This window comes from Neofelis nebulosa, chromosome 13 (assembly GCF_028018385.1).
Source record: "Neofelis nebulosa isolate mNeoNeb1 chromosome 13, mNeoNeb1.pri, whole genome shotgun sequence".
NCBI classification, from domain to species: domain Eukaryota; kingdom Metazoa; phylum Chordata; class Mammalia; order Carnivora; family Felidae; genus Neofelis; species Neofelis nebulosa.
Genome location: NC_080794.1, coordinates 44,339,234 through 44,363,519, shown reverse-complemented (window position 1 = coordinate 44,363,519; position 24,286 = coordinate 44,339,234). Strand labels below are relative to the sequence as shown.

The 24,286-nt window shown below is 48.7% G+C and overlaps 1 protein-coding gene across 6 annotated transcripts in view; it reads right to left on the bottom strand.

Moving 5' to 3' along the window:
• Window positions 1–24,286, bottom strand: part of PRXL2A (peroxiredoxin like 2A) — a 47,426-nt gene that overhangs the window by 12,262 nt on the left and 10,878 nt on the right. For 2 of the 6 annotated variants that reach the window (XM_058696848.1, XM_058696851.1), the window contains exons 1-2: window positions 8,094–8,232; window positions 5,700–5,805 (exon numbers count right to left, since the gene is read on the bottom strand). Coding sequence is in view for 1 of the 6 variants with exons in the window: in XM_058696850.1 (XP_058552833.1) it covers window positions 3,063–3,065 (3 nt within the window). In the remaining 5 variants the exon portion in view is untranslated. Of the gene's footprint in view, window positions 1–3,062; window positions 3,190–5,699; window positions 5,806–8,093; window positions 8,233–24,286 lie in introns of those variants that run through there. The other 4 variants (XM_058696849.1, XM_058696852.1, XM_058696847.1 and 1 more) reach the window with 3 other exon arrangements.

Here is a 24,286-nt window from a genome sequence, read left to right as displayed (position 1 = left end):
AGGAGCCCAGAGAGAGGAGTTTCTTCCCGCTTCACCACTCACTGTGGCCCCCTGGCTTGCAGCACTGGCGTCACACTGCAATGCAGACCTCACCCCTTAGTTCAGAACTAACGAGTCATCAAGCGCATTTTCATCAGACCAGGCAGTGTTCACATGCACACGAAAGTTTGAGGAGCACTGTCTCAGAGCAAAGAATTCATGGTTTTGCACTTGGTTGGCAGGAAGCCACGGAATAAAGAACGGTGACAAGGGCAGGCCGGCTTGGGAGAGCTGCGCCCTCCGGTCTCTCAGCTCACTGTGGGGGACAGAGGGGCTCATCGGTGAGCACAAGTCCACGCCTCTGCCTGGAATGTCCTCCCTCATCTGTTCTGCCCCTCAGGACTTGGACGCCTCCTCAAGAAGGCTTCCTGGATGCTCTGCCTACCCTGGCTGCCACCCGCAAGAGATGCTCGGTCCCCCTCACCTCGCCTCTGTGACACTTCCGATGTGCTCCACCCAAGATGTGGACCTATGTACCTTTGACTCTGTCCCTCAGCTTGTGTCTGAAATGCCATGCCCAGCACGGTGCCTGCTTGGTACACAGCGGGCTCTCCATAATTGTGCGCTCGGATGAACTCAACGGAACCGAATGATGACGACAGCGACTTATGGAAACCCCAAGTTCTTGGACCAAGCAGGAAAGAACCTTCCACAGGCTGGCTTCCAATTCTTTTATGAAGCAAAGTTACACATTACTCGATTATAATCCGCAGAACAATTGGGGGAATTCACGGAACAACCACAGCTCTCGCCTGCCTGCTGTAAACAGGAGACTCCCCAGAGACTGGAACAATTTCTGCACCTTGACGTGCGTCCCAAACATCCCTGGATTTCTGACATATGTGGATGACTCAGGAGCATATGGCATGGTTTCTGATCGCAGATCTGAAACCAGTTCTGAACAGTTCACAACCACCAGCTTACATCCCCCCTTCAAGGGACTCGCTTCAACTCTTGAAACACTTCAGTGCACTGCAGGAAGTCCAGGGATCCTTACATTCAGCTCTACCTCCCCCCAACACACCCCTGCTGCTCTTAGAGGCCAACAGGCTCCATCTTCCCACCCACAGCCAGTTAGCCTGTTTGCTTGCGACTGCAAGGGAACAGGACTCAATGAGACTCAACATCTATTTCCAAACATTTATTCAACACTGACCTGTTTGATAAATGGCAATTTGGGAGGACACACAACTAAAAGATACCCAGTCCTCGAGGACACACAGGCCTAGCACACAGATAACAGAAATTCAAGCGGCAAGGTGAGGCAGTTTGGGCAAGGTGTGAACATGAAGCGATGGGGAATGAAAGCCAGCTCCATCCGATCTGGGAAGCCAGAGAAGCACCCAGAAGGAAGTGGCTTTGGAGCTGGCGTAGGACTCGGGGAGGGGGGGGGGTGGGCAGGATGGAAGGGCTAGGCCCCGTCTGGGCTGAATAAGCCTGGGAGAGACCAGGCAGGCTAGTGGTGGATATCAGTGCTCAAGGCACACCAAGAAGGCAAACTTCCATGAACCAAAGGCCCCCGACCCCCCTACCTCCAGTTCAAGAGCTGGAATACAAGATGTGGGATTCAAAACCCCCAGGAGTATGGTTTACCATCCCACCCCCACCTCAGGTCCCCAACCAGGAAGTCTGAGCAGAGAACCGTCCCTTTGAGGAGCATGGACCTCACTCTCAGGCCTTCCAGCACTAAGATGTGAGAGCAGCAGTAACTCCAGAGGGGAGTTGGGCCTCTCCATGAACATCCGCCCCCAGTGGGCCTCTGGCAGCAGGCTCTTCTGCGAGCGAGGTGGGGGGAGGAGGGGTTGTGCTGGAGGAAAGGGTGAAAATTGGCTCCTGGAAACACCTAGAGAATGTGCAGGCCCAGCCCCTCGGCCAAGCCCCCTGAGCTATAAAGCAATCCCCATCCCGGCACGTCTTGGAGCAGGTAGCACTCCAACTCTCTGCTGTGCGAGACTGACTGGGAATCCTGAACCACAGCGATTCCCACGACAAAAAGAGGGGAGGGGGCGGGGGACCTTACTCTCCAAACAGAACAAAGCATTTTCACATGGGCCTCTAAGGCCAGTGCAAGAGATGGGAAAGCCCGTAAACCAGCCTTTATTTAGTGTCACTTGACACTCATGGCCTAATTCCACTCACTCAATAGTCTTATGATGCAGGCATTACCCTGTTTTATGGCTGACAACAATGAATTCAGAGAAGCTCAGGACACTCTGCAGTGTCACAGAGCCGGCAGGCAGCAGTACTGGGACCTGGACCCAGACCGCTGGGTCTCTTGAGCTGCGTACGCTGCCTCCCCACACATTCATCTGTGGGTTTCTGAGGGTCAAGGGGCAGGATCCCCTTTGTCTTAAAGAGCATTAAAAAAGATGGACTTTTTTGTTTCAGTCCTCAAATACAGCCAAACCATTAAAGGAAATTTACCACATGACAGATGTCCCTTCTCTGTCCTCCCCGTCCTATCCCCATCCATTAAGGGAAAGGTCAGTTTCCCTAAGAGGTAATAGCAAGGTTGTTTACAGAAGCCAGCCCCAACCTGCCCGGGCTTCAGTACTCCGCTCCCACTGCGGGACTTATCTCGTCCAGTCCTCTCCCAAAGAAGAAGGTGAAGAGTGATAAGCCCACAGACAAACAACAGCTGTGGCAGCCCAGAGCAGCAGCTCTGGTGAGGGAAAGAGCATGGTGGTCAGGGGACAAGACCCAGCTGGGCTCCCGAGGCCAAACTGGGGCGATCCCTCCCTCGGCCCCATTTTCCTTATTCCAAAATGAGGTGGGGGGTGGTTTGCCAAGGTGGGTGCTGAGGCTCCTTAAAGCACTCCAGTGGCATCATGTGGGTCTATCAAAAACAGCTCACTTTGGAGTCTGCACATATCTCGGGTCTGTATCGGAACTCTATCCCCTGCTCCCCCATTTCAGCTTCCAGAGTGTTTCTTCCCTGCAGCCCAGGACTCCACAAGCCACTCCCTGCCCATGGCCCCTTCTCCCCAGCCTCCGTAGTGCAAGCCTGGGAGCGGGGCACTCACCATCTGCAGCTTGCACACTCCAGGCTCCTGCCGACAAAGAGGCTGACCCAGCAGGAGCAGGCGGGAATCAGGCTGTAGGGGAGGGCCGGAGGCGGGGCCCTGGAGTCCCGCCTATGGCCCCAAGCTCGCTCACTCACACGACAGGCAGGACCAGGCCACCCAGAAACCCTGGGGCTCCTTCAGCTGTTAATACTCAATCTCCAGAAAACATCATGGAGAGCTGCCAAGGCCCCCAGCCCTTCAAATAGCTGAACAAACTTTGAGTCACCTGCAGTCATGCAGACCGTAACATTTACAAAGTGCCAGCAGACCCTCCCTGCTATCCGGTGCAGACTAAGGAGGTAAAGCCCTCAACGTGGCCCATGCCTCACACTAACTGAAATCCAAGGGAGACGTCCCCTTTTCCACTCGCCCCGTTCTTCACCCTACACCCAGGCGGTCAGCCGGCACCACTGAGGCCCCTCACTAGCTATCTGTCCTCTAGGCCTCCTAGACTTCCCTTCTTGTTCCTCTGCGTAGGTGACTCCTCTCACCCCCACCTGTTCCCGGACGACCTCACCTACTCCCAGCGCTTCACCCCCACCCCTTGTTATTGACTTCAAGGTTCCTATTGCTGTTCCCGACTTAAAGTTTGCACTTGGGGGTTCCGTAGGTCATCTCTGTTATACCACGTCCAAAACTGACATCCACTACAGTCCGTTTTTCTTCTGGAGTTCCCTAGCTCAGTGAATGACGGGCACCCAGCCGACTGCTCAAGCCAGAAGCTGAGAGCCACACTCATTCTCCCTTGTCACCCGCATCTAATCTGGCCTGTGCAACGTGTCTGACGCTCATCCTCTCCTCAGCCTCTCTGTGCTCAGGACCCTGTTACCCTGTGCTGGCCTCCCTCAGTAACCACAGCACAGAACAGGCTTGGCTTGAGCTAGGTCCCCTACCGCTTCCTCTCCATGCTGCAACCAGAGTGACTGTAAAACACTTTGACCCGCTTGCATCCCTGCCTTGCTTCTGGGCTCTCACAACTCCTCGGCACAGCTGACAGGACCCTTCACAGCTTAGCTGCGGTCCACCATGCTGACCACTCCCTGTGCAAGAACGAAAACATGTCTTGTTAGGCCTCCAAACTGTGGCTCGTGTTGTTTCCTTTGCCCAGAATGACCCTCCCCCGCCCCATGCCAACTATGTAAAGGCCCAGCACAAATAACACTCTGTCCGAAAGCGTCTTCCTGAATGCCCCAACAATCAACTGTTCCCTCACCTCTGACTATATAGCATGCATGCTCGTGGAGACATATACAGACCTTTGCACACTGCACAAGCAAACGGACTTAGTGTATTTTAGCTATTGGCATGTCTGTTTACACAATATGCTGGAGCAATCTGAGGGCAGGGCTGTTGTCTCATTCACTCCCACATCCCCGACATTTAACACAATTCCTGGTAATCAGTAGGTATTCAATGTCTAACGAAATTATCTGAACGCTATTTATTAAACTCCACGTTGGAACTGATTTGGAGTCACCCAATTTCAGCTCCGTACCAGAAAGTAATTTTGGACAGGGCTGGCTTGACCTTAAATAAAACACTCAAGCCTGGGGTTTAGGTGATCTTAGGTTGGGTCATAGCTCTGCCGCTCAACGGCAAGGCGATCTGACGTAAGCTATAAAGACTCTGTGTACAGACAGAGGAAGGAACTAGCAAATCTATGAGGTTGCCCCAGTTCAGATGTCCGAAGACTCTAAAGTAACCGCACAGTTGCAACTCCAGAGCTCTGATGTCCAGAAAGCCATGGAGGCACCTGCTGCTACCGCTCTCCTGCTGGGTGTGCACATTCTCAACTCTCTGCTTCCCCAGGCCTAATTCCTGCCTGTTCAAGGAGCCGCCTCTGGGCAGGAACTGATAAAGTCTTCATAAAACAAAGTATCAGCATTGGGTGGGATAATTCATGCCTGAAACAAGTAGAGACAACATATTCTATATGGAGAGGGTACACCTGCCCAGCCCAGCCCCACCCAGGGAATCCTTCCTCCCCAGAATGGTTCAGCCCCTCCTTCACTGAGCAAATGAGGAAACTAAGGCCCAGAGAAGAGGCTAGCTAGTCCGAGGTCACATGGGGGAGGGCTAGTCAGTGGCTGTGCTGGGTCTGGGTCTTCCAACTCCCAATCCATGATTATTTATCCTCCATTGGACACCCCTGCAAAGCTGGAACAGTGGAGTGTGGGGAGGGGGGTCAGGGTTCAGGAAGGCAGGGGAGCGGTAAGGTTCCTGAATCTGCCTGCTGGCCTGAAGAAGGCTGAAAGCAAAATTGCAACTGAACAGGGCCCGGGAAATCTGTGGCTAGAGAGTATACCTATCCTTCCCAGGCCCAGTGCTTTGCAAGCAGCTTATAATCCAAAGCCAAATGTTTCTGTAAGGGTCACATGGCTCATTCTCAGCTGAGTGGCCACTGTGCACCTCTCCTCCCCACAGTAACAAGGTCCTGTCAATTCTGGATGATACAGGCACAGGCTTGAAAATACCAGTTTAGCAGCCTGGTGACATGGGTACCGCAGGGCCCCATGAGCAGTAGGGGATGCGCTCCCACCCACCCTTGTCATCAAGGACCACGGACCTAGCCACCTACAGTGAGCTCTCGCCTACCTGCCTCAGTCTCCAACTTCCCGCTGGGCTCCTCGGGGTGACTGTCCGCCCAGCTGTGGCCCAGGCGTCCTTGCAGGTGTCAGAGTCAGGAAGTTCTGAATAGATGCTGAAAGCAGAAGAAGAGGATAAAATCAGTTACTGGGAAACTTTGAGACAAAGACAAATCCTCTAATCAGTGACTGAAGCTACAGAGGTGCCCCCAAACGTGTGGCCATTCTGCCCCTTGCTTGCACGGCCTCCTAACTGGGCTCAGGACACCAGCTCTATCAAGTCATATGGGGGTGGCTGGGAGGGCAAGGACGATACCACAAAAGACCCTGGGCTTTTGGACAAAAATCCTGGGTTTTCATTCTTTGAGAGGTCACCTTGTCCCTCAGCATCTCTTTCCTAAAAACAAGGGAACTTTTAAAGAGTTATCAGGAAGAATACACACACACACACACACACACACACACACACATATCTACACAATAAAGTACTGCAGAATTTAAGGTATTATCTTTCTCTTCTTTGCAAGGCTCAGATTCACTTGGGTCTGAGGGCAGATCATTTGAAGAACACAAAACACTGAAGGACTTCTCCAGCTGTGCTCCCCCAGCTGTGTCAGTACAGACCTGCCTCCGGGGCAAAGTTCTAGGTCTGGAGGGAAACCTGGTGTGTCTTAGGCCCCTTTGGCCTAACTGCCCACTCTACAGTGCTGTGCCCCTCCTGCAGCCTGTCTGCACTAACAGCACCAGAGAAGGCAAAGGGCACTGTCCATGTGTTACTGTCCTGTGCCAGAGGCCACTGAAATCAGAGATGAGGCTGGGTCCCTCAGCCTCTGGACAGTTATTGCCACACAAGCCTCAGCAGAGCGAGACCTGGAGTGTCTCAGCTCAACATTTCACAATGAGACAAGAACTCAGCTTGCAGTTTCAAGACCCAGAATTCTAGTCCTAACCAAATTTTCCGAGAACCAATTAAGGGACGCAAGCTGATAAGACAATCGTCAGAAATGTCTTCTGTACCCCTAGGGAACAATGCATAAGATCTCAATGAAAGGGCATACCCTTAAACAGGCAGGGGATATGGGAAGAGCCACACCAAGAGGAACTGAAATCTAAATCAAATTCCTACAGGTTGGAAAACCTGAACAAGGCATTGTTTTCGCAACAATAAAACAGGAATGATTCCTGAATTACCTTCTACAGGGTTGTAAGAATCCAAAGATTAAATGTCCGGATGGCGCTTTGTAAGCTACCTTACAAAGAGTGACGTACATATGATGTATAACTCTTACTCATTTCTTGATTAGTCAACCATTGCCCCAAAAATTCTGTTTGTACATGAATGAAATGGAGGGCTTCCGATGACTGGGTATGTTCCAAGGAGTCAGGGTTTGCACTCTACATCCCCATTCTCGGGCTCCAGGACTGGGCTGGAGCAGAAGCATGCAAACTAGCATCCAAGCTGGCTCCTGGACAATGCTTTTCAAAATAAATCCTAAGCGATTCTTTTCTTTCTTTTTTTTTTTAAATCATCTGCCAAGCTCAAAGGAAAATAGATGAAAATAAACAAAACTGAAGTCTAGGTAATTGAGCTGCAGGAACATCATTCATAAGGAAAAAAGGCCCAGAGTCCGCTGGGTCTGAACCCCAATCCAGCTTCTGGACTCCCGGGGGGTGGTCCCTCCCCAGAGCCCTTGTCAGGCTGGACCTTAACCATCTTTTCTCCATCTCCTTCACCTCTCCACCCTTGCAACAATCTCGAGACTGTCAGATCGGTGGATCTTAAATGTACACTTTGGACTCTTCCCAACTCTGTCAGGAGTGTGTAACCTTTAGGGGAAGGAGAGAGCAGGTGTCTCTGAGATTCCGAAGAAAACCGTGGCCCCATAAAACACACGACCCTATGAAAGCACACACCCTAAGGCAAGGGCAGAGCCGGGGTCGCTCACCTGCAGCTGTTCTGCCCCCTACCCCCGGACAGCCCCCAGGTCCGCCCCCCGCGGGGCAAGAGCGCCAGGGCAGAGTCCTTTTTTTCAGGTCTCTGTCCCAACAATTCAGGCGGGTCGGTGTCATCAGCCTTACTCCAAGCCAGGGGCTGGGAAGGGGGTGGGGGGGTCTGCCAGTCAGACCAGCGCCAGTCCTGGCCCCGGGTCTTCGGACCTCCAACACGCGGTTTTTCCGCTGACCGCTGCAAACCGGGCCGGGCGGGAACAGCATCCGTCGCGGGAGCGGGTGGGGGTGGGGGCTGCCTCGGCCCGGCAGGTGCGGCCGCGCTCGGGCGGCTCGGCGGGAGCTTCCCGCGGACTCTGGGGCCGCCCAAGGGGCAGGCCTAATACAGCCGGTGTCTGATCCACCCGCGCGCCGCCGACCAAGCCTCGCTTCCCCGGCCCTGCCTCAGTTTCCTCACCTGCGCCGTGGCGGGGCCTGCCCCCGCGGATGTCACGTGCGCGCGTGCACCTCGCACCACATTCCCCCGCCCACCTGCTCCCAGGCCCGACGCCTGGAGGCCGGCGGGCCAAGCCCTCCCCCGCCCAGGCGTCCGAGCGTTGGCCCCCGCGCCTGCGCTCCTCGGCGCCTGCGCCACCTCCCTCTCCCACGTGACCAGCCCTGCTCCTCTGGGAGGAGCACGGGCTCCGCCTCTCCTACGGAGCCCCGCCCCCTGTGGGCGGAGCCCCGGCAATGCTGTCGTCCCATCTCTTAAGGCTCTGGCGCTGCCCCCCCCCCCCACCTGCGCGAAGCTCACCTTTGACCCTGTGCGGCTTTCAGGCCGCTCCTTCTCGGTCCCTTGTTCTCACCGCTCTAACCTAGTTCAGTTCTTCGCGAGTGGTGACCCTTGACGCCCGACTCGTTAGGGGCACTGCCTGGAGCAAAGGGAGGCTCTGGACTGCCTTAGTTGGATCTGAAAGCACCTGCCCTGTAGCCGAGGACCGAGGACACCTTTCAGCTCAGCGAGTTTTTGAGCAGTTTTTTAGATGAACTTTTTGTTTTCCTTTTGGTATAGGGTTGAGCAATCTCTACGATTTACAGTGAGTGTCCCTTCAAGCTTTAGGACAAATTCAGCACTGCTAGCCTCTGACCCCGCGGGGCACACATTCTCTTTCACCTCACAATCCCAGCCATTGCACAGAGGATAGCGAGGAGTGGAGTGTGGCCTGCGCACTGGCTCCTGGGATGTTGCCCGGCTGCTCACGGAGTCTGAGTCACATGGTCTAGTTGGGCCCCCGCTTACTCATCCATTCATTCACTCATTCTTTTACTCATATATTGTGTCCACGCTGTTTTATGAAAGTGTGGTTGGGAGAACACCTTTTCAGAGACAGGAAGAACTGACTCACAATACACTTAAAATATCACTGGGACAAAGGGGTGATGGGTCACAGGGCAGTGTGCAATGGAGCCGCAAAGCAGGGCTGCCACGCCCACCTGTCAGAGGTGGCCATCTGCCTGCAGTAACCACCCCAGGTCACCTGGGAACCATCTATCGGGGTACAAAGTCCAAAGGCTTTCCTGATTTACCTCCCTGACCTCGCACTCAGTCTCCAGGTTCTTTGTAAACTTATGGACCTATAGAGTCTATTCAAGAGGTCTCTCCTTAACCAGACTGTGAGTTCTTTTACTCAACCATGGGACCCAGAGTCTGGCCCAGGGCTGGCACCAAGACATGCCTGGGAAGCATTTTGAAAAAGAGGATGTTTCTAGATTGGGGGTGAGAAGGATCAGTTTGTGTGATCATGCAGGCTTCTTGCAGGAGTAGGCAGGTATTTGATCTGATTTGAAGGCCCAGAAATACTTGGTATAATTTGTTACAATATGGGTAGAGTCATAAGAAGGCAGTTTACCCCCCACCCCACCCCCCCGCCCCAGAGGAACTTTCTCACTTCTGCCCCATTCCTCCTTACCCTATGGGGAGGGGAGGAGAAGGAGGCTCATTTTCTCCATCCTGAAATTGGATGTTTGATTAACAGGAAGGCTGCAAGGAAGAAGGGCCACTTAAACAAAACAGGAAGCCATTTCCTTTGGGTATGGGTCCCCAGAGACTGGCCATTAATGACAGAACCATCCAGGGGTCAGGGGTCACAGAATCCTGAGGTGGGAGGCTCCCTGAGGTCTCAGCTGAGATATAGTTACCAAATGCAAAAAAACCATGATTGTATTTACACTTCTGTAACATTCCAAAGCTCTGAACTTCAAAAGTCGGGCTAGATCTGATAGCTAATTAACACACTCCTCACACTCCCAATTTGTCCAAGAAAGCACAGGCTGAACTCATTAAAAAGCAGTCATCAGGCCAGAAGACTAAGCTATGGGCAAGTAGGCACAGGAAAGAAAAACTTATAAAGCTCAAGGATTAAAAACAAAAACATGAATCTGCCAAGTTTTAAGGAGAAAAGTAACTCTAGCTTTGTAAAGACCATGAAATAACCTAGATTTTGAATTGAAGGAGGTAGAAATTAAGGTTGACTAGGAGCTTTGTGATAACTTCTGTAACTTATGTATGTTATCCTCTTGACAGGGGCTAGGAAAGTGTCTTCTCCTTCCTGATCTCATAGGCCAGGCAGAAAACATTGCTAGCAGGAGGCAGATGTGGATAAAGACTTGGGATTCTTACAGCATCACAACTGCTTCTACATTCAGCTAGTTTCATCTGTTCTCTCAGCAGCGATCCATGCTTGCGGTATGACACAATTTTTAAAGTTGATTGGTCCTGCAGTGTGTCTGGGCTCAGTGAGAACGGTTTGCGAAGCAGGTAGCATTAAAGTGAAAATAAAGCAAAAAATGGGTGCTTGACTTCATTGACTTTCTCAGGCCTAAATTCCCATTCTGTGAATACATGAAAGTCTGATCAAGATCTGGAAATGTATGAACCACGTAAATGTGCACGTATCAGCTACAAATATCTTTTTACTTGCCAATATCCCTGAATTCCACTCTTCCTCATTTCGAAAAAGTATCTAAAGATGCCCTACTTCCCCAGTGTGCTGCACAGCAAAGCCTTTAGGATCTTCTACACGAAGTCCTCAAGAGACACAACCAATGGTTTAACAGGTGAATTGGTGACTGACTAGGGGCTGAATGGTGGGATCATTCCATTCCCAGGTTGGGGAAGTAAGACTGCCTCACACATCATCATTCGGTCTATCCTTTGACATTTAATGAGACTTCATTTGGCTAGGCAACTTTAGTTTGCAAGAAACAGAAAACTCAGGGGTGCCTGGGTGGCTCAATCGGTTACGCATCTGATTTCAGCTCGGGTCATGATCTCACGGTTCGTGAGTTCGAGCCCCATGTTGGGCTCTGTGCTGACAGCTTGGAGCCTGGAGCTTGCTTCACGTTCTGTGTCTCCCTCTCTCTCTGCCCCTACCCGGCTCTCTCTCTCTCTGTCTCCCCCCACTCAAAAGTAAATAAACATTAGAAAAAAAAAAAAGAAAATCCAACTCAAACTGACTTGAGGTGATCTTGGGTTCCATAATGACACCAATGATCCAGGTTCTTTTGCTTCTCTGCTTTATTATCCATGTGTTGGCTTCATGTTAAGGCTGGTTCCTCTTGTGGTCATAGGATGCCCACAAGATCCAGTACGGAGAGAGGGCAGTTAGACCCAGGAGTGAACAAAGCCCAGAGCCTAAATCTGGTTGGCCAATCACTGTGGCCAGGGTACTCCTGCACTCTGATTGGTCTAAGTCTGGGTTAGTTTCTGTCTCATAAATGATTGTGGGCACACTTAACAGGGAAAATAGAAGCGAAATAAAGGCATTAAGGTGTTCCTAAGACAGCATCATATACAAAGTCTTACTCTTCTCTATCATGTTTGGACTCAGAGTCACTGATGTTTGCGTTTATCCCACAATATTATCATTTGATGGGACGTTTCTAAAAGAGTGCTCCACTCTTGTCTTCTGCTCAAAGTCGGCAACAAGTTTTGATTAATAGATGTTTGACATCTTAATGATAGTCTTTCAAAACACATGAATTGATGACACCACCTCTCATTGCTTTGGAATTTATCTGTTTCAAAAGATTTGGCAAATTTTCCATTGCATTACAATCCTTTTGCACGTATCTTGGTAGCAAAACATAATAGATTTTTACTTGTGTGTGTGGGGGTGTGGGTGGGGACAGCTTTCTTTCTCAGTTTTATAAACCTCTTCATTGCTGCTTTGCAAGAAAATCGGAAATGAAGTCGTTTCTCTGATGACAAATTTCCTTTACTAATATCGAACTTATGTTCTACTGCTGTTCATATGAATTTCTGCATTCACAATAACTTTTTCATTTCAGTGCCAAATCATAATGTAATCTTTTAGAAGATTTTTATACAGCAATTAAATTCAACTCATGGGGCATACACAGTGTGCATTTGTAACTGAATGCAACTTTGCTAATACAGAATTCAAATTGTAAGGAAACATAAGTGTCTGAGAGCAGTTATGAAAGATAGAAAGAACAATGAGGCAAAATTTGCCTTACCAAATATCAAAATATACCATAAAGTCACTGTAATTCAAATTAATATGGTTTTGTCTAAAAACTCTGCTTTATCTATAGTTATAGCCAATTTCTCAATCCTGGTATGAATTTCCTTCTCCCTTTTTTTTTTTTTTTTTTAATTTTTTTTTTCAACGTTTTTTATTTATTTTTGGGACAGAGAGAGACAGAGCATGAACGGGGGAGGGTCAGAGAGAGAGGGAGACACAGAATCGGAAACAGGCTCCAGGCTCCGAGCCATCAGCCCAGAGCCTGATGCGGGGCTCGAACTCACGGACCGCGAGATCGTGACCTGGCTGAAGTCGGACGCTTAACCGACTGCGCCACCCAGGCGCCCCTCCTTCTCCCTTTTTTTGCTGGAATTTAAAAATTGGTAGAACCAGATAGTAACAATGGGATTTAGGGTAGGGAGACCGAGATTTGTCGCATGGGCAGCCAATCAAGTTCACATGATTGAGTCCCAACAAAGAGTCTGAACACCAACGCCGGGGGGAGCTGCTTCCGTTGCCAATACTCCGCGTATATTGTCACCCATCACCCAGGAGCACTGTTCATGACTCCATAGTGGGCATCTGGAAGGTCTGAGCCTGATACTTTCTTAAACTCTGCCCTCTGAATCTCTTTCTTAGGCTAATTTTACTGTGTATCCTTTCCCGGTTAAAGACTATAACCATGAACGTAAAAGCTTCCAATGAGTTCTGTGAGTTCCTCTAGTGAATTACCAAACCCAAGTGTGGTCTCAGGGGCTCTGAACTTGCAGTTGGTGTCAGAAGTCAAGGTCACTTGTGGATTGTGCTCTCTCAAACTCACCGTCCTTGATAGGTTTGGGGGCATCTGAGTTATGCTGGCATGGTAAAACCAGTCAAGAACTTTTCTACTGATTCTGTTTATTAAATTATATTTTTCTGAAACATTGCTCATTTCAACTAAGTGTTTTTTAAGTTTATTTATGTTGAGAGAGAGAGAGAGAGAGAGAGAGAGAGAGAGAGAGTGAGAGCAGGGGAGGGGCAGAGAAAGAGGGAGAATCTCAAGCAGGCTCCAGCATGTCAGCACAGAGCCCACATGGGGCTCGAACTCACAAACCCGTGAGATCATGACCTGAGCCAAAATCAGGAGTCGGACGTTCAACCGACTGAGTCACCCAGGCACCCCATCAACTAAGTTGTTTTTTTAAATTTTTTAAATGTTTATTCATTTATTTAAAAAAAATTTTTTTTAATGTTTATTTATTTTTGAGACAGAGAGAGACAGAGCATGAACGGGGGAGGGTCAGAGAGAGAGGGAGACACAGAATCGGAAACAGGCTCCAGGCTCTGAGCACTCAGCACAGAGCCTGACGCGGGGCTCGAACTCACGGACCGCGAGATCGTGACCTGAGCCGAAGTCGGACGCTCAACCGACTGAGCCACCCAGGCGCCCCAAATGTTTATTCATTTTTGAGAGGCAGAGCATGAGGGAAGGGCATGAGAGAGGGAGACACAGGATCTGAAGCAGGCTCCAGGCTCCGAGCTGTCAGCACAGAGCCCGATGCGGGCGGGGCTCAAACCCACAAACCATGAGATCATGACCTGAGTCGAAGTCAGACATTTAACTGACTGAGCCACCCAGGGGCCCCAACTAAATTTTAAGATATGCTTATTTAAAGTTTTCCCTAATAATTTTCTGAAAACTCTGCCTTGTATAGTTACATCCTGTTTCTCAATCCTGGTATCAGTTTTCTTATCGCTTTTTTTGTCTTGAATTAAAAAATTATTTTCAGCTTTAGTAAAACACAAATTTTTATCAAGCTATTTTGGAGGTAAACTGAGTTTTAAGTGTTCAATTTGAAGAGTTGTGACAAACATATACAGTCATGTACCATCAGCACCTCAGTCATCATAAAGAACATTTCTATCTCCCCCTATAGTTCTCTTATGTCCCTTGGTAGCCAATCCCCTTCCCCAGATCCACTATCTGCTTTCTACACTTCAGTTTTGCTTTTTGTAGAATCTCATATAAATGGAATCAGGCAGTATGCAGTATTTTGCATGTGGGTTCTTTCACTTAGAAAAATGTTGCTGAGATTCAGCTATGTTGCAGTGTGCCTCAGTACGTTGTTCTTTTTTGTCACTAAGAAGTATTCCGTTGCACAGATAGGCCAACATTTATTTATCTCTTCACCAGTTGATGGATATATTTGGGTTGTTTCAAGGGTTTTTGGCAGTTGTGAATAAAGCTGTTGTGAACATTTGTGTACAACCTTTGCTTGGACGTATGCTGTCATTTCCCTTAGATTGATATGTAGGAATGGTCAAATGCTAAATGTATGCTCGACTTTATAAGACACTCTCAAACCGTGTTCCAAAGTGGCTCTATGATTCTCATTCCCGCCAGAAACATGTAAGAGTTCCGTCTGCTTCACACCCTCCCCAATATTTGGTATTGTCAGTTGTCTGTGGTTTCCTCCACTGACAGCACACTTGACTTTAGACTCTTAAAGCCACTCTCAGTGCTTTAGTGCATAGGGTCCAGTCTCTATGAACATCCTGCAGGAATCCAGAGACTGAGAGAACTTAGAGCCTCCATCATGTTGGGTGTCTCTAATCCCATCTGTTCTGTTAGTCTTAGAAATTTCAACATCCCTGTGCATCGGGCTTCTCCAGCCTTTCGTACTGGCTTGTATCTTCTTCCCAAGGTGGTGCTCCAGTAGGTGAGTATGGTCCCCTCGGTTGTCTGGAAATGGAAAACTTTTACTCCTCACTCTCTGTTCTCAAGATCCTACGTCCTCAGATTCCCTGTCCAGGGTGAACAGGAAGGAATCACTGACATCAGAGAAGGGTTTCTATCCGTGTCTCTATCCCTGTGAGAAGGATCGTGCAGATAATATTTGAGCTGGGTATTGAAGGCCCAGCCGGGCCTACCTCTCTTTTAATTATTAGTTATTATTTTATTTTATTTAAAAATTTTTTTTCTTAACGCTTATTTACTTTTGAGACAGAGAGAGACAAAGCATGAACGGGGGAGGGTCAGAGAGAGAGGGAGACACAGAATCTGAAGCAGGCTCCAGGCTCTGAGCTGTCAGCACAGAGCCCGCCGACACGGGGCTCGAACTCACAGACCGGACCACGAGATCATGACCTGAGCTGAAGTCAGACGCTCCACTGACTGAGCCACCCAGGCGCCCCTAATTATTAGTTATTATTTTTAAAATCATCTCTATTTTCACTGTGGATGGGGAGGCACTCAGAGATCCCAGGCACAGAGAGACCGACCTATCTAGGGAGACAGGTGGCTCCATTCACTGGGGGGCTTCCCAAGACAGTCTCGGTTTCATTATAAAAATGTTTAGAGGGAAGAGCATCCCAGAGAGAGTCTAGGTTTGCCTAACACAGTCCAGATTTGTGTCTCTTTTCGTAGTGTCCTCTTCAGTATAGTATGTGTCTCAGACAGAAGAACTGTGTTTGGGACGAACAAAAGGCATTGTGTCCCAAACCACAGGTAACCCTCTTTGGACAATAAAATGGCGCCACTAGCCAGTCAGTCCTTCTGAGAGAAAATGAAAGTCTCCTCCCTGCCTCCAGTTACCTGGCCGTACGGACTCTTGCTAATCTCTCAAAGTATCAAGAGCATCCTCTCACTGGCACACTGTCAGGACACCCAGGGACCTATTTGGATGCTGTTTCCGCATCCCAGGGATGTTGGTGAGCTTCCAGTCAGTGGCAGGAATGACCATGGGTACTGCCTGAAGGAGCAAGGCAGGGGGCATTCTCCACACTCACCTCAGCCTCGCCCAAGGAAACATCAGCTCAAGGCTTTTGCCTCGCACTGGTAATTCAGTGCCTCCTGTCTGCAGACTGCCATCACAGTGGTGCCTGTGTCACCCTTGAGGCAATACCTATTCTCTGTCCTTGGCCCTAGGCACTCAGGCCCCCAGCGAAAGCCGTGGCTGCTCTCTGGTCAGACGCTTGGGCACCCGGGGGGCCAGGAACGGGACTGGCTCTGCACAGGGCTCCTGACAGGGGTCCCTGCGGGTACCGTGGCCCTGTTCTGGAGGCCCACACTTCATTAAGAGGACTTCACATGTCTTAACCTCACGTGCCGTGTGTTATTCAGCCATACTTCCATTCTTACATGTTTCCAAACGTGAGGAGATCTTTGCACCCATGCTGTGCCCCCAGCCTAGACTGCCCTTCCTCATGGTTTTCTGCTGCAATACTTCTCTTCATCCTTCAACGCCCTGCACAAATATTATCTGCACGATCCTTCTCACAGTCTGCCGGAGTTAGTTCCGCTCTTCTGGGCTCCCATGCTTGGTTCCTTCTTCTGCTAGCACAGTCCCCACCCCCCCTTCCACCCCCCCCCCCCCACCGACTCTGTCTGCCTTCCCCACTGGACCAGCATATGCTGATTATGGAAATGAACTCCGCGAGGAGAGATTCAGTGGATCAGCCGAGTTTCATTACAGTTTTCTCTAAAGAGGATTCTGTGATTAGTGATTGAAGTTACTTCTGCACCACTGCCAGCAGGCACACCTTTGCTAAAAAATTAATCATCTAACAAACACCCACCACCCCACTGAGTCATGGTGCTGGAGGGGCAGGTTCCAATATTTAGGAACATTCCTGCAAGCCTGATCCTTGGCCAGACCTTTCAACCAGGCTGCTCAGGAGAGAGAAGCAAACTTTTCTTTCAAAGGAAAATGTGTGGATTCGAAATGTTTTTCCCTGGGGGGTACGGTATACATGACTGAATTTGAAGGATGTTTTTTTCTGGCATAAAACCTTCCATATTTTCCAACAAGTCAGTGCATGGCTCATCCAACAAGTGATTTATATTAATAGATACCCATGATCTGCTGAAAGGGTTTCCTGGATAATGTTGTGACTGAAGTTCATATAATTATGCGACAGAATGCCAGGACTCTCTCTGCAAGGCCCACATTTAGCACTGTTCTGGCTCCTTCCAGTGGCCCAGCTTTAGGAATTTGTCGAATGTCAAAATATTAGTTTTGAGTGTCCAAATATCCTAAAATAAACATCGCTCTGCCGTATCTGAAGTGTTAATTTCCGTTTGTTTACTCTTCAAGAGGCTCCGTGTTTTTTGTTTTTGTTCTTTGGGTTTGTTTTGTTTGTTTGTTTGTTTTGTTTTTTAAATAAAGCAGTCATAAAACACGCAACCAAACTCATTGCATCTTAAACCTGTGAGTCAAGCAGGGTCTCAGAAAAGATATTTGCACAGCCACATTTATAGGAGCATTATTCGCAATAGCTTGGAGGAAGGAGCAACCCAAATGTCCACCAACGAGTGACCGGGTAAACAAAATGTATACCTACATTTTGTATACAATGTATACAAATGTATACAAAATGTATACATACATACACGGGAATGTTACTTGGTCTTAAAATGGAAGGGAATCCGGTCACAGGCTACAACATACGGATGAACCTTGGGGACCCTGTGCTAAGTGAAATAAGGCAGTCACAGAAAGACAAATATTGTACGATCCCACTTATATGAGGTATGCAAAGCAGTCAAACTCCTAGAAACCAAAAGTAAAATGGTGGTTACCAGTGGGGCAGGGGAGGGGTAGACATGGGGAGTTGTTTAATGGGTATGGAGTTTCGTTTCTGCAAGATGAAAAAGTTCTGGAGATCAGTTGTACAATGGTGTGAGTACACTTGATGTATTGAACGATACACTTGAATATGGTTAAGGTGGTAACATGTTTTGCAATTTTTTTTTTTTTTTACCGCAATAAAAAATGGAAGGACAACAACAACAAATCAATCTCTGAAGGCTCTTCAGGATCACCTGGTCTGTCCTACTGTTTTACAGATGGCACACACATTTGCCCAAGCTCTTCATCCATTTGTTCAAGGTGACCTGACTCACAGCTGGCTACTTCCCGTGCTCTAGCAGCCTGCTTTTCCAGCAGGTCTGTTGAGTTTCCTTCCTCCTCCATTGGGGCAAGGAGGAACCCAAAGCCCCGGGGTGCTCCCAGGGTAGTGAGGAGAGGGCCTGTGAGGCCCTAAATTCTCATCAGTACCACCCTATCTTTTCTCGTACCATCAGCCTCCCAGTGGCCCATTTTTATTGGGCCTACGTATACATAACTAAGGAAACCAGTCAAGTGCCCCTTTGGGTCCTGAAGATGACAGGGCCCAGAGTGTTGCCAAAGAATGGCAGAGGGAGCACGCCCAGTACCTGGGAAGCCTTTTCCCGTGCCCTGGATCTGGAGTCACAGGCCCAGCAGTCACCACCCTATCTCAAATCAGAGATTTTCTGGCCTTGCATCCTGGTTGTTCGTTGGCTTGAGTCTGCATGCACCTTCCTACTCAGGCTTAAGGAGACCACCAGAACCTCCCAGACCTCCAAAATGGTCTCACCACAGAGATTTTGCGTCAATGAACACGATACTCTGCTAGGTATTCGAGGCCATCTCTGACCTGACCTTAATGTACTTTTCCGGTCATATCTCACTGAAAGCTAACATTGCATAATGACTTTCGCTAGAAATCGGGGTCAGGGTCGCATTCCAGTTTTAACAGCCTTTCTCTCCGAAACCGTAGGCACTTATCTCCCTGAAACTGTCTTAACAAAGAACGGAGATGATAGCATCTAGTGTGTAAAATTATGACGAGATAAGGCATTCCAAACCTTCGCCCAGACTCCTGCACAATGTCAGCAGCCCTGGAAGCACCTGGAACTGGAGCCCTTGTCGGTGGCACAGGGGTCCTCTGCTCCGGCAGAACTGGCTCCTTTACCAGATCCAGACACGGTCCGTGCATTCCAACCTCTGCCTCTGTCTTCCTTTGCTCTTCGTTTCTAGAACTTCTTCCCCGGATCCCACCAAGGCCCAGGTCAATGTCACCCCCTTCTTGAATCCTTCCCTGACCTTCCCAGCAGGAGAGTACCTGTACTGGTGGTAGGCTTGTGTAGCTCTGGGCTATAATTAGCCATAAGGAAACTGGGTTGCCCTGTGTTACAGGGTCTTGCTAAATGTGTCCCCAGGGGTGGTGGAACGCAGGAGGCTCCAGTAACCTGAGATAAGTGCTTCATCTTTCTCCAGGCACTTTGGAAAGTTCTCTGAGCAAACACCACAGTTCCCCTCTTCCCAGGGAGGTACCTTTGTGACTCAGTTTGTCAGCTACGGCAAGCCTTAGAGAAGAAAGAGCCTTTTCGGGGGATGTTGCATGGACCTTTCTAGCGGGCTGCAGGCTGTGTTCTCATTTATCCAATAAACGGCACCCTGGGTGGTGGGCTTGGCTTCCCTCTGCACCACCTTGGGTACATGGGCTTGACTTCTGCCCCTCCATCCACTGCCTGTGTTTACATCCAAAAGTCTCGGTTAATTTCCCTTTCCTACCTCCTGGGCAACTTCAACTTCTCTTGCTTTGAATTCTCTCGAGACTTGTGGTTCCTCTCCTGATACGTGTTTCCAATCAGCTTTGAGTAATTATTATTTGCTGTATGATTTGCTCCGTGACTGGATCAGAAGTTCCCTGGAGACAAGGATGATGTTGGACCAATTTCTCTGTGTGTGCAGAGCCAAGCATGGTACGGACTCGTGCCTGGTATTGGATGGTTTTGTGTTACCTGTTACCACAGTGGCGACAGTGACTACCAATCGCCATACACTCATGACCTGTCTGGCCACGTGCCGCATTTTACACACACCATCTCAGGAATCCTCACCTCGGCTCTGTAGAGAAAGCTTTACAGGGGTGCCTGGGGGGGCTCAGTCAGTTAAGAGTTCGACTCTTGATTTTTGGCTCAGGTCTTTGTCTCAACGGTTTCCAGATCGGTCCCCTGGTGGGGGGCTTGCGCTGATAGCTCAGAGCCTGCTTGGGATTCTCTCTCCCTCTGTCCTCCCCGCCCCCCCCCCCCCCCCCCCCGCTTGCATGCTTACTCTCTCTTTCTCAAAATAAATAAACTTCAGGAAAAACAAAAGAAGGCATTACTATCCTCTTTATTTTAAAAGTTGTTTTTTTACATGTTTATTTATTTTTGAGAGAGAGAGAGACAGAACATGAGCAGGGGAGAGGCAGAAAGAGACAGACAGAGAATCTGAAGCAGGCTCCAGGCTCTGAGCTGTCAACACAGAGCCCGGCATGGGGCTTGAACTCGTGAACTGTGAGATTGTGACCTGAGCCGAGGTCAGATCTTAACCAACTGAGCCACCCAGGTGCCCCAAGCATTACTATCATCTTCGAGAGGTTATGTGATGTGGTTAAGGTCATAGTGCAAGGAAAACATAGAGATAGGGTTATAATTCCTCTGGAATTCATGGATAGGTGCACGGATGGTCAAATGAAACACACTCACAGACACATCATGGCTTTTGCAAAATTTCCATCTCATGCCTGAAACCAGCCACGCAGCCTGAGGACAACTGGCCTCTGCCAGACGACCTGGCCTAGCATCCTGACGTGGTCTGCCTGTGTGGGGGCTGCCATGGGTCCAGATCCAGGCTGGGGCTGCTAATTTCATAAGCTACTGCCCTGTACAAGACGATCTTCACAGTGGCTTCGGTGCCTTCTCCAGCTTCATCTTCATGGTTGGCCTCAGTTTACTCTGTAAACTCCAGGAGAGCAAGGGCTTTCCCTCCTAGGACAGTGCCTGCACCTGGGAGGTGTTCAATATATAGCCACTCTTATTTACAAGTTGACCCTTCTATAGTAAGGTCTACTCATAATTTCTTAAAAACATTTTGTTAATGTTTATTTATTCTTAAGAGAGAGAGAGAGAGAAAGCGTGAGCAGGGGAGGAGCAGAGAGAGAGGGAGACACAGAACTGAAGCAGACTCCAGGCTCTGAGCTGTCAGCACAGAGCCCGACGCGGGGCTCAAACTCATGAACTGAGAGACCATGACCTGAGCTGAAGTCGGACACTTAACTGACTGAGCCGCCCAGGTGCCCCTCTACTTATCACTTATTTTTTTTATTTTTTTAGCATTTATTTAGTTTTGAGAGAGAGAGACAGGGCACAAGTGGGGGAGGGCAGAGGAAAAGGGAGACACAGAATCCGAAGCAGGTTCCAGGCTCTGAGCTGTCAGCACAGAGCCCCACGCGGGGCTCGAACCCACGAACCGTGAGATCGTGACCTGAGCAGAAGTCGGACACACTTAACCGACTGAGACACCCAGGGGCACCTGCTTAATAATTTCTTAATGAGAAATACAGAGGCTAAAGCAGGGACATTTTACACAAAATTAAGTGGTAAAGAAACCTCCATGGAAATAAATACAAAAAGGAAACCGGTCTGCAATCCATCAAAGATCTGTTCATATAGGCCTGGTTCTTTGTATAAGCAGACGTGTGGGCCAGATCAGAATCCCCGCTGAAAGACCTTTCAGACGAAAGTTTGTGAAGTGCTTCTGACACCACATGGCTGTGGGAGGAAACACAGGCTGGGGCTTTTGTCAGCACAAAGGGGAGAATGGTGAGGGCGTGGCAGTGACAGTAGGTATCACAACTACGGGTTTATTCATTTATTATTTATTTATTTATTTATGATTTGTTTTTAGATTTTATTTTTGTAATGTTTATTAATTTTTTTAGAGAAAGCTCACATAAGCAGGGGAGGGGCAGAGAGAGAGAGAGAGAGAGGGAGAGAGAGAGAGACAGTGCATCTGAAGCGGGCTCTGTGCGGACAGCAGTGAGCCCGAGGGGGAGCTCGAACTCACAGAACCCTGAGATCATGACCTGAGCCAACGTCAGAAGCTCAACCACCCAGGCGCCCCACAACTACAGGTCTAAAGTTACCTGAGTTTAGCATAACAACAACGACAGTAAGGGCAACAGCAGCTGATATATTATGCAGGAGTTCTTATGTGCCAGGCACACTACTCTGTATGCTATATGTGAATTAACTCGTTTCAGTGTCACCGGGGCCAGTGGAAGCCAGAGGTGGATGTTCGCAGGTCGAATAACCAGAGACTGACTTCTTGACAATGAGACCTCTGAAGGGACTATGACTCATAGGAAAGAGAAGCTTTAGTTAATGGTGGTTACATTAGTGACCATAACGGTAGCCATAGGCAATGGATAATGGCCATTGCAAAGGCCGTTATAATAATTCAGATCTGAAGGGCAGCGTTATGACAAGAGAACAGTTTCAGTGGGTCCTCCCTGTATTTCAGTGGAGTAATGGTTCACTCCTGATTATGTTCAGAGGAATAGGTAACCAGCTAAACTGAAGAATGGGGTAATCTCCGTCCATAGAGACGGACGTTCCCCAAAGTTGCAGGTTGAGAAGCTGAAACAGAGAGGAGGAAGGCCTGCTGAGCCTCTGACACGTACCGACAGGTTCACAAGACCACGGGGGAGGACACCAAACAGTGTGACATTGGATGGATTCAGTCTCCCCAGGAGAGAAATGTGACACCACAACGAGCAGGCACATGAAAATCTCAATAACCAGAGAGGTCAGTTTTCCACCCAGAGAAAGAACTGGTAGAGAAAGTAGCCAGACAAATTACCGTCCCATTCTGGAGGTTGGTGCAGAAGAATCCTGTGGCAACACAAAGACTGGAGAATGGAGCATCCCATCAAACAGCCACGGAGAAGGCTAAGGTTATAAATGCATGTTTCAGGGATGCCTGGGTGGCTCAGTCAGTTAAGTGTCCGACTTCCGCTCAGGTCATGATCTCACAGTTCGTGAGTTCAAGCCCCACATCGGGTTCTGTGCTGACAGCTCAGAGCTTGGAGCCTGTTTGGGATTCTCTAATTCTCTGGCCTCCCCCAGCCTCTCCCCCTGCTCTCTCTCTCACTCTCTCTCTGTCTCTGTCTCTCTCTCACACACACACTCTCTCTCAAAAATAAAATAAAAACATTCAAAAAAATTACTGTATATTTCAGACCTCTAAAAGTAAAGAAATTGAACTGCTTAGATTCATATGGATAAATTTTACTTTTTAAAAAAAAATAAATTTTATTTTCCCAGTGGGAATATTGCTTTATTTCTTTTTAATTTTATAAAGCATTCATAAAGAAGTTTAAGTGATACAGAAAAGTACTCAAAACATAAAAATTCAGCAGCGATCCTATCGCTCAAATGAGCGTCTTTCTATATAGCTCTCCCTGCACAGACACATAAACATATGCCCTGAGATAATACATTTGCTATGTCATGACATATGTTTCTACACGATTGCTTTTAATGGCTGAATTAGAGTCATAGCAGAATGTTTTCGTGATGAATTCGGTAATGCGACTCGTTCTTTCTATCTACCTATTTGAAATACACACGATATTAAACACCAAATCAAAGCCCTCTTTTTGTGATCCTCTCTTAAAATTGTCAGTCTATGTTTCTATGTGTTCTCTTTTGTTCTGTGAAGTTATTCAGGAAACGTTCCTATCTTTGTTTTACGAAAAAGTTGCATGCTAAGCATAGTGGAACCTGGGACACAATACCGCGTTCTGCCAGTTACCTAAAACAAAACCCTTAGAGGGGAAAGGTGGGCAGGCAGGGCTTGGAAAAGTTCCCTAAACCTGGAGCCCCACCCCTGCACCTCTGTCCCGTCCCCATCCTCTGATACTGCCCCCTGGTGGTGGAGATGGGCAGTCAAACTTGTGCCTGGCAACGTCTAGCCTGTCTTTTCCTCCTTTTTCCCTTCACTTGGGTACTAGAAGGACACTAACCAGACAGGAGCAAGAAATACTAAAAGAGAGAGAAGCTTTATTTGTAGTTATGTGGATTCTCAGCCTTATTTCATGAGTTTTGGAAGAAGGTAGAAGAACCTGATCCTTTTATAGCATCTTTTCAAACCCCACATCTTTCTCTCCCCCCACCCCATCTCTGTCTCTCTCATGCTCACACACACACACACACACACACACACACACACACACACCCCATATGAGCATTTAACCGTGCTACCTCATTCCCCCTATTGGTGGGCATTCTAATTGCTTTAGGTTTTTCATTATTATAAACACGTTTTGCTGTACAGCTTTGTACCTACATCTTTACACATCTTGATAAATTAATAAGCTCTTTCTCATGCCTCACTTCCTTTGTAGGAGCAGAGGGACTGCCGGAGGCATAAAATGGCAAGAAGTTCTTTTCTCTACTGCTACCAGAGCTCCCCAAAGGCTCAGAGCTCTGCCTTGGGATTCTGGTGAAGTT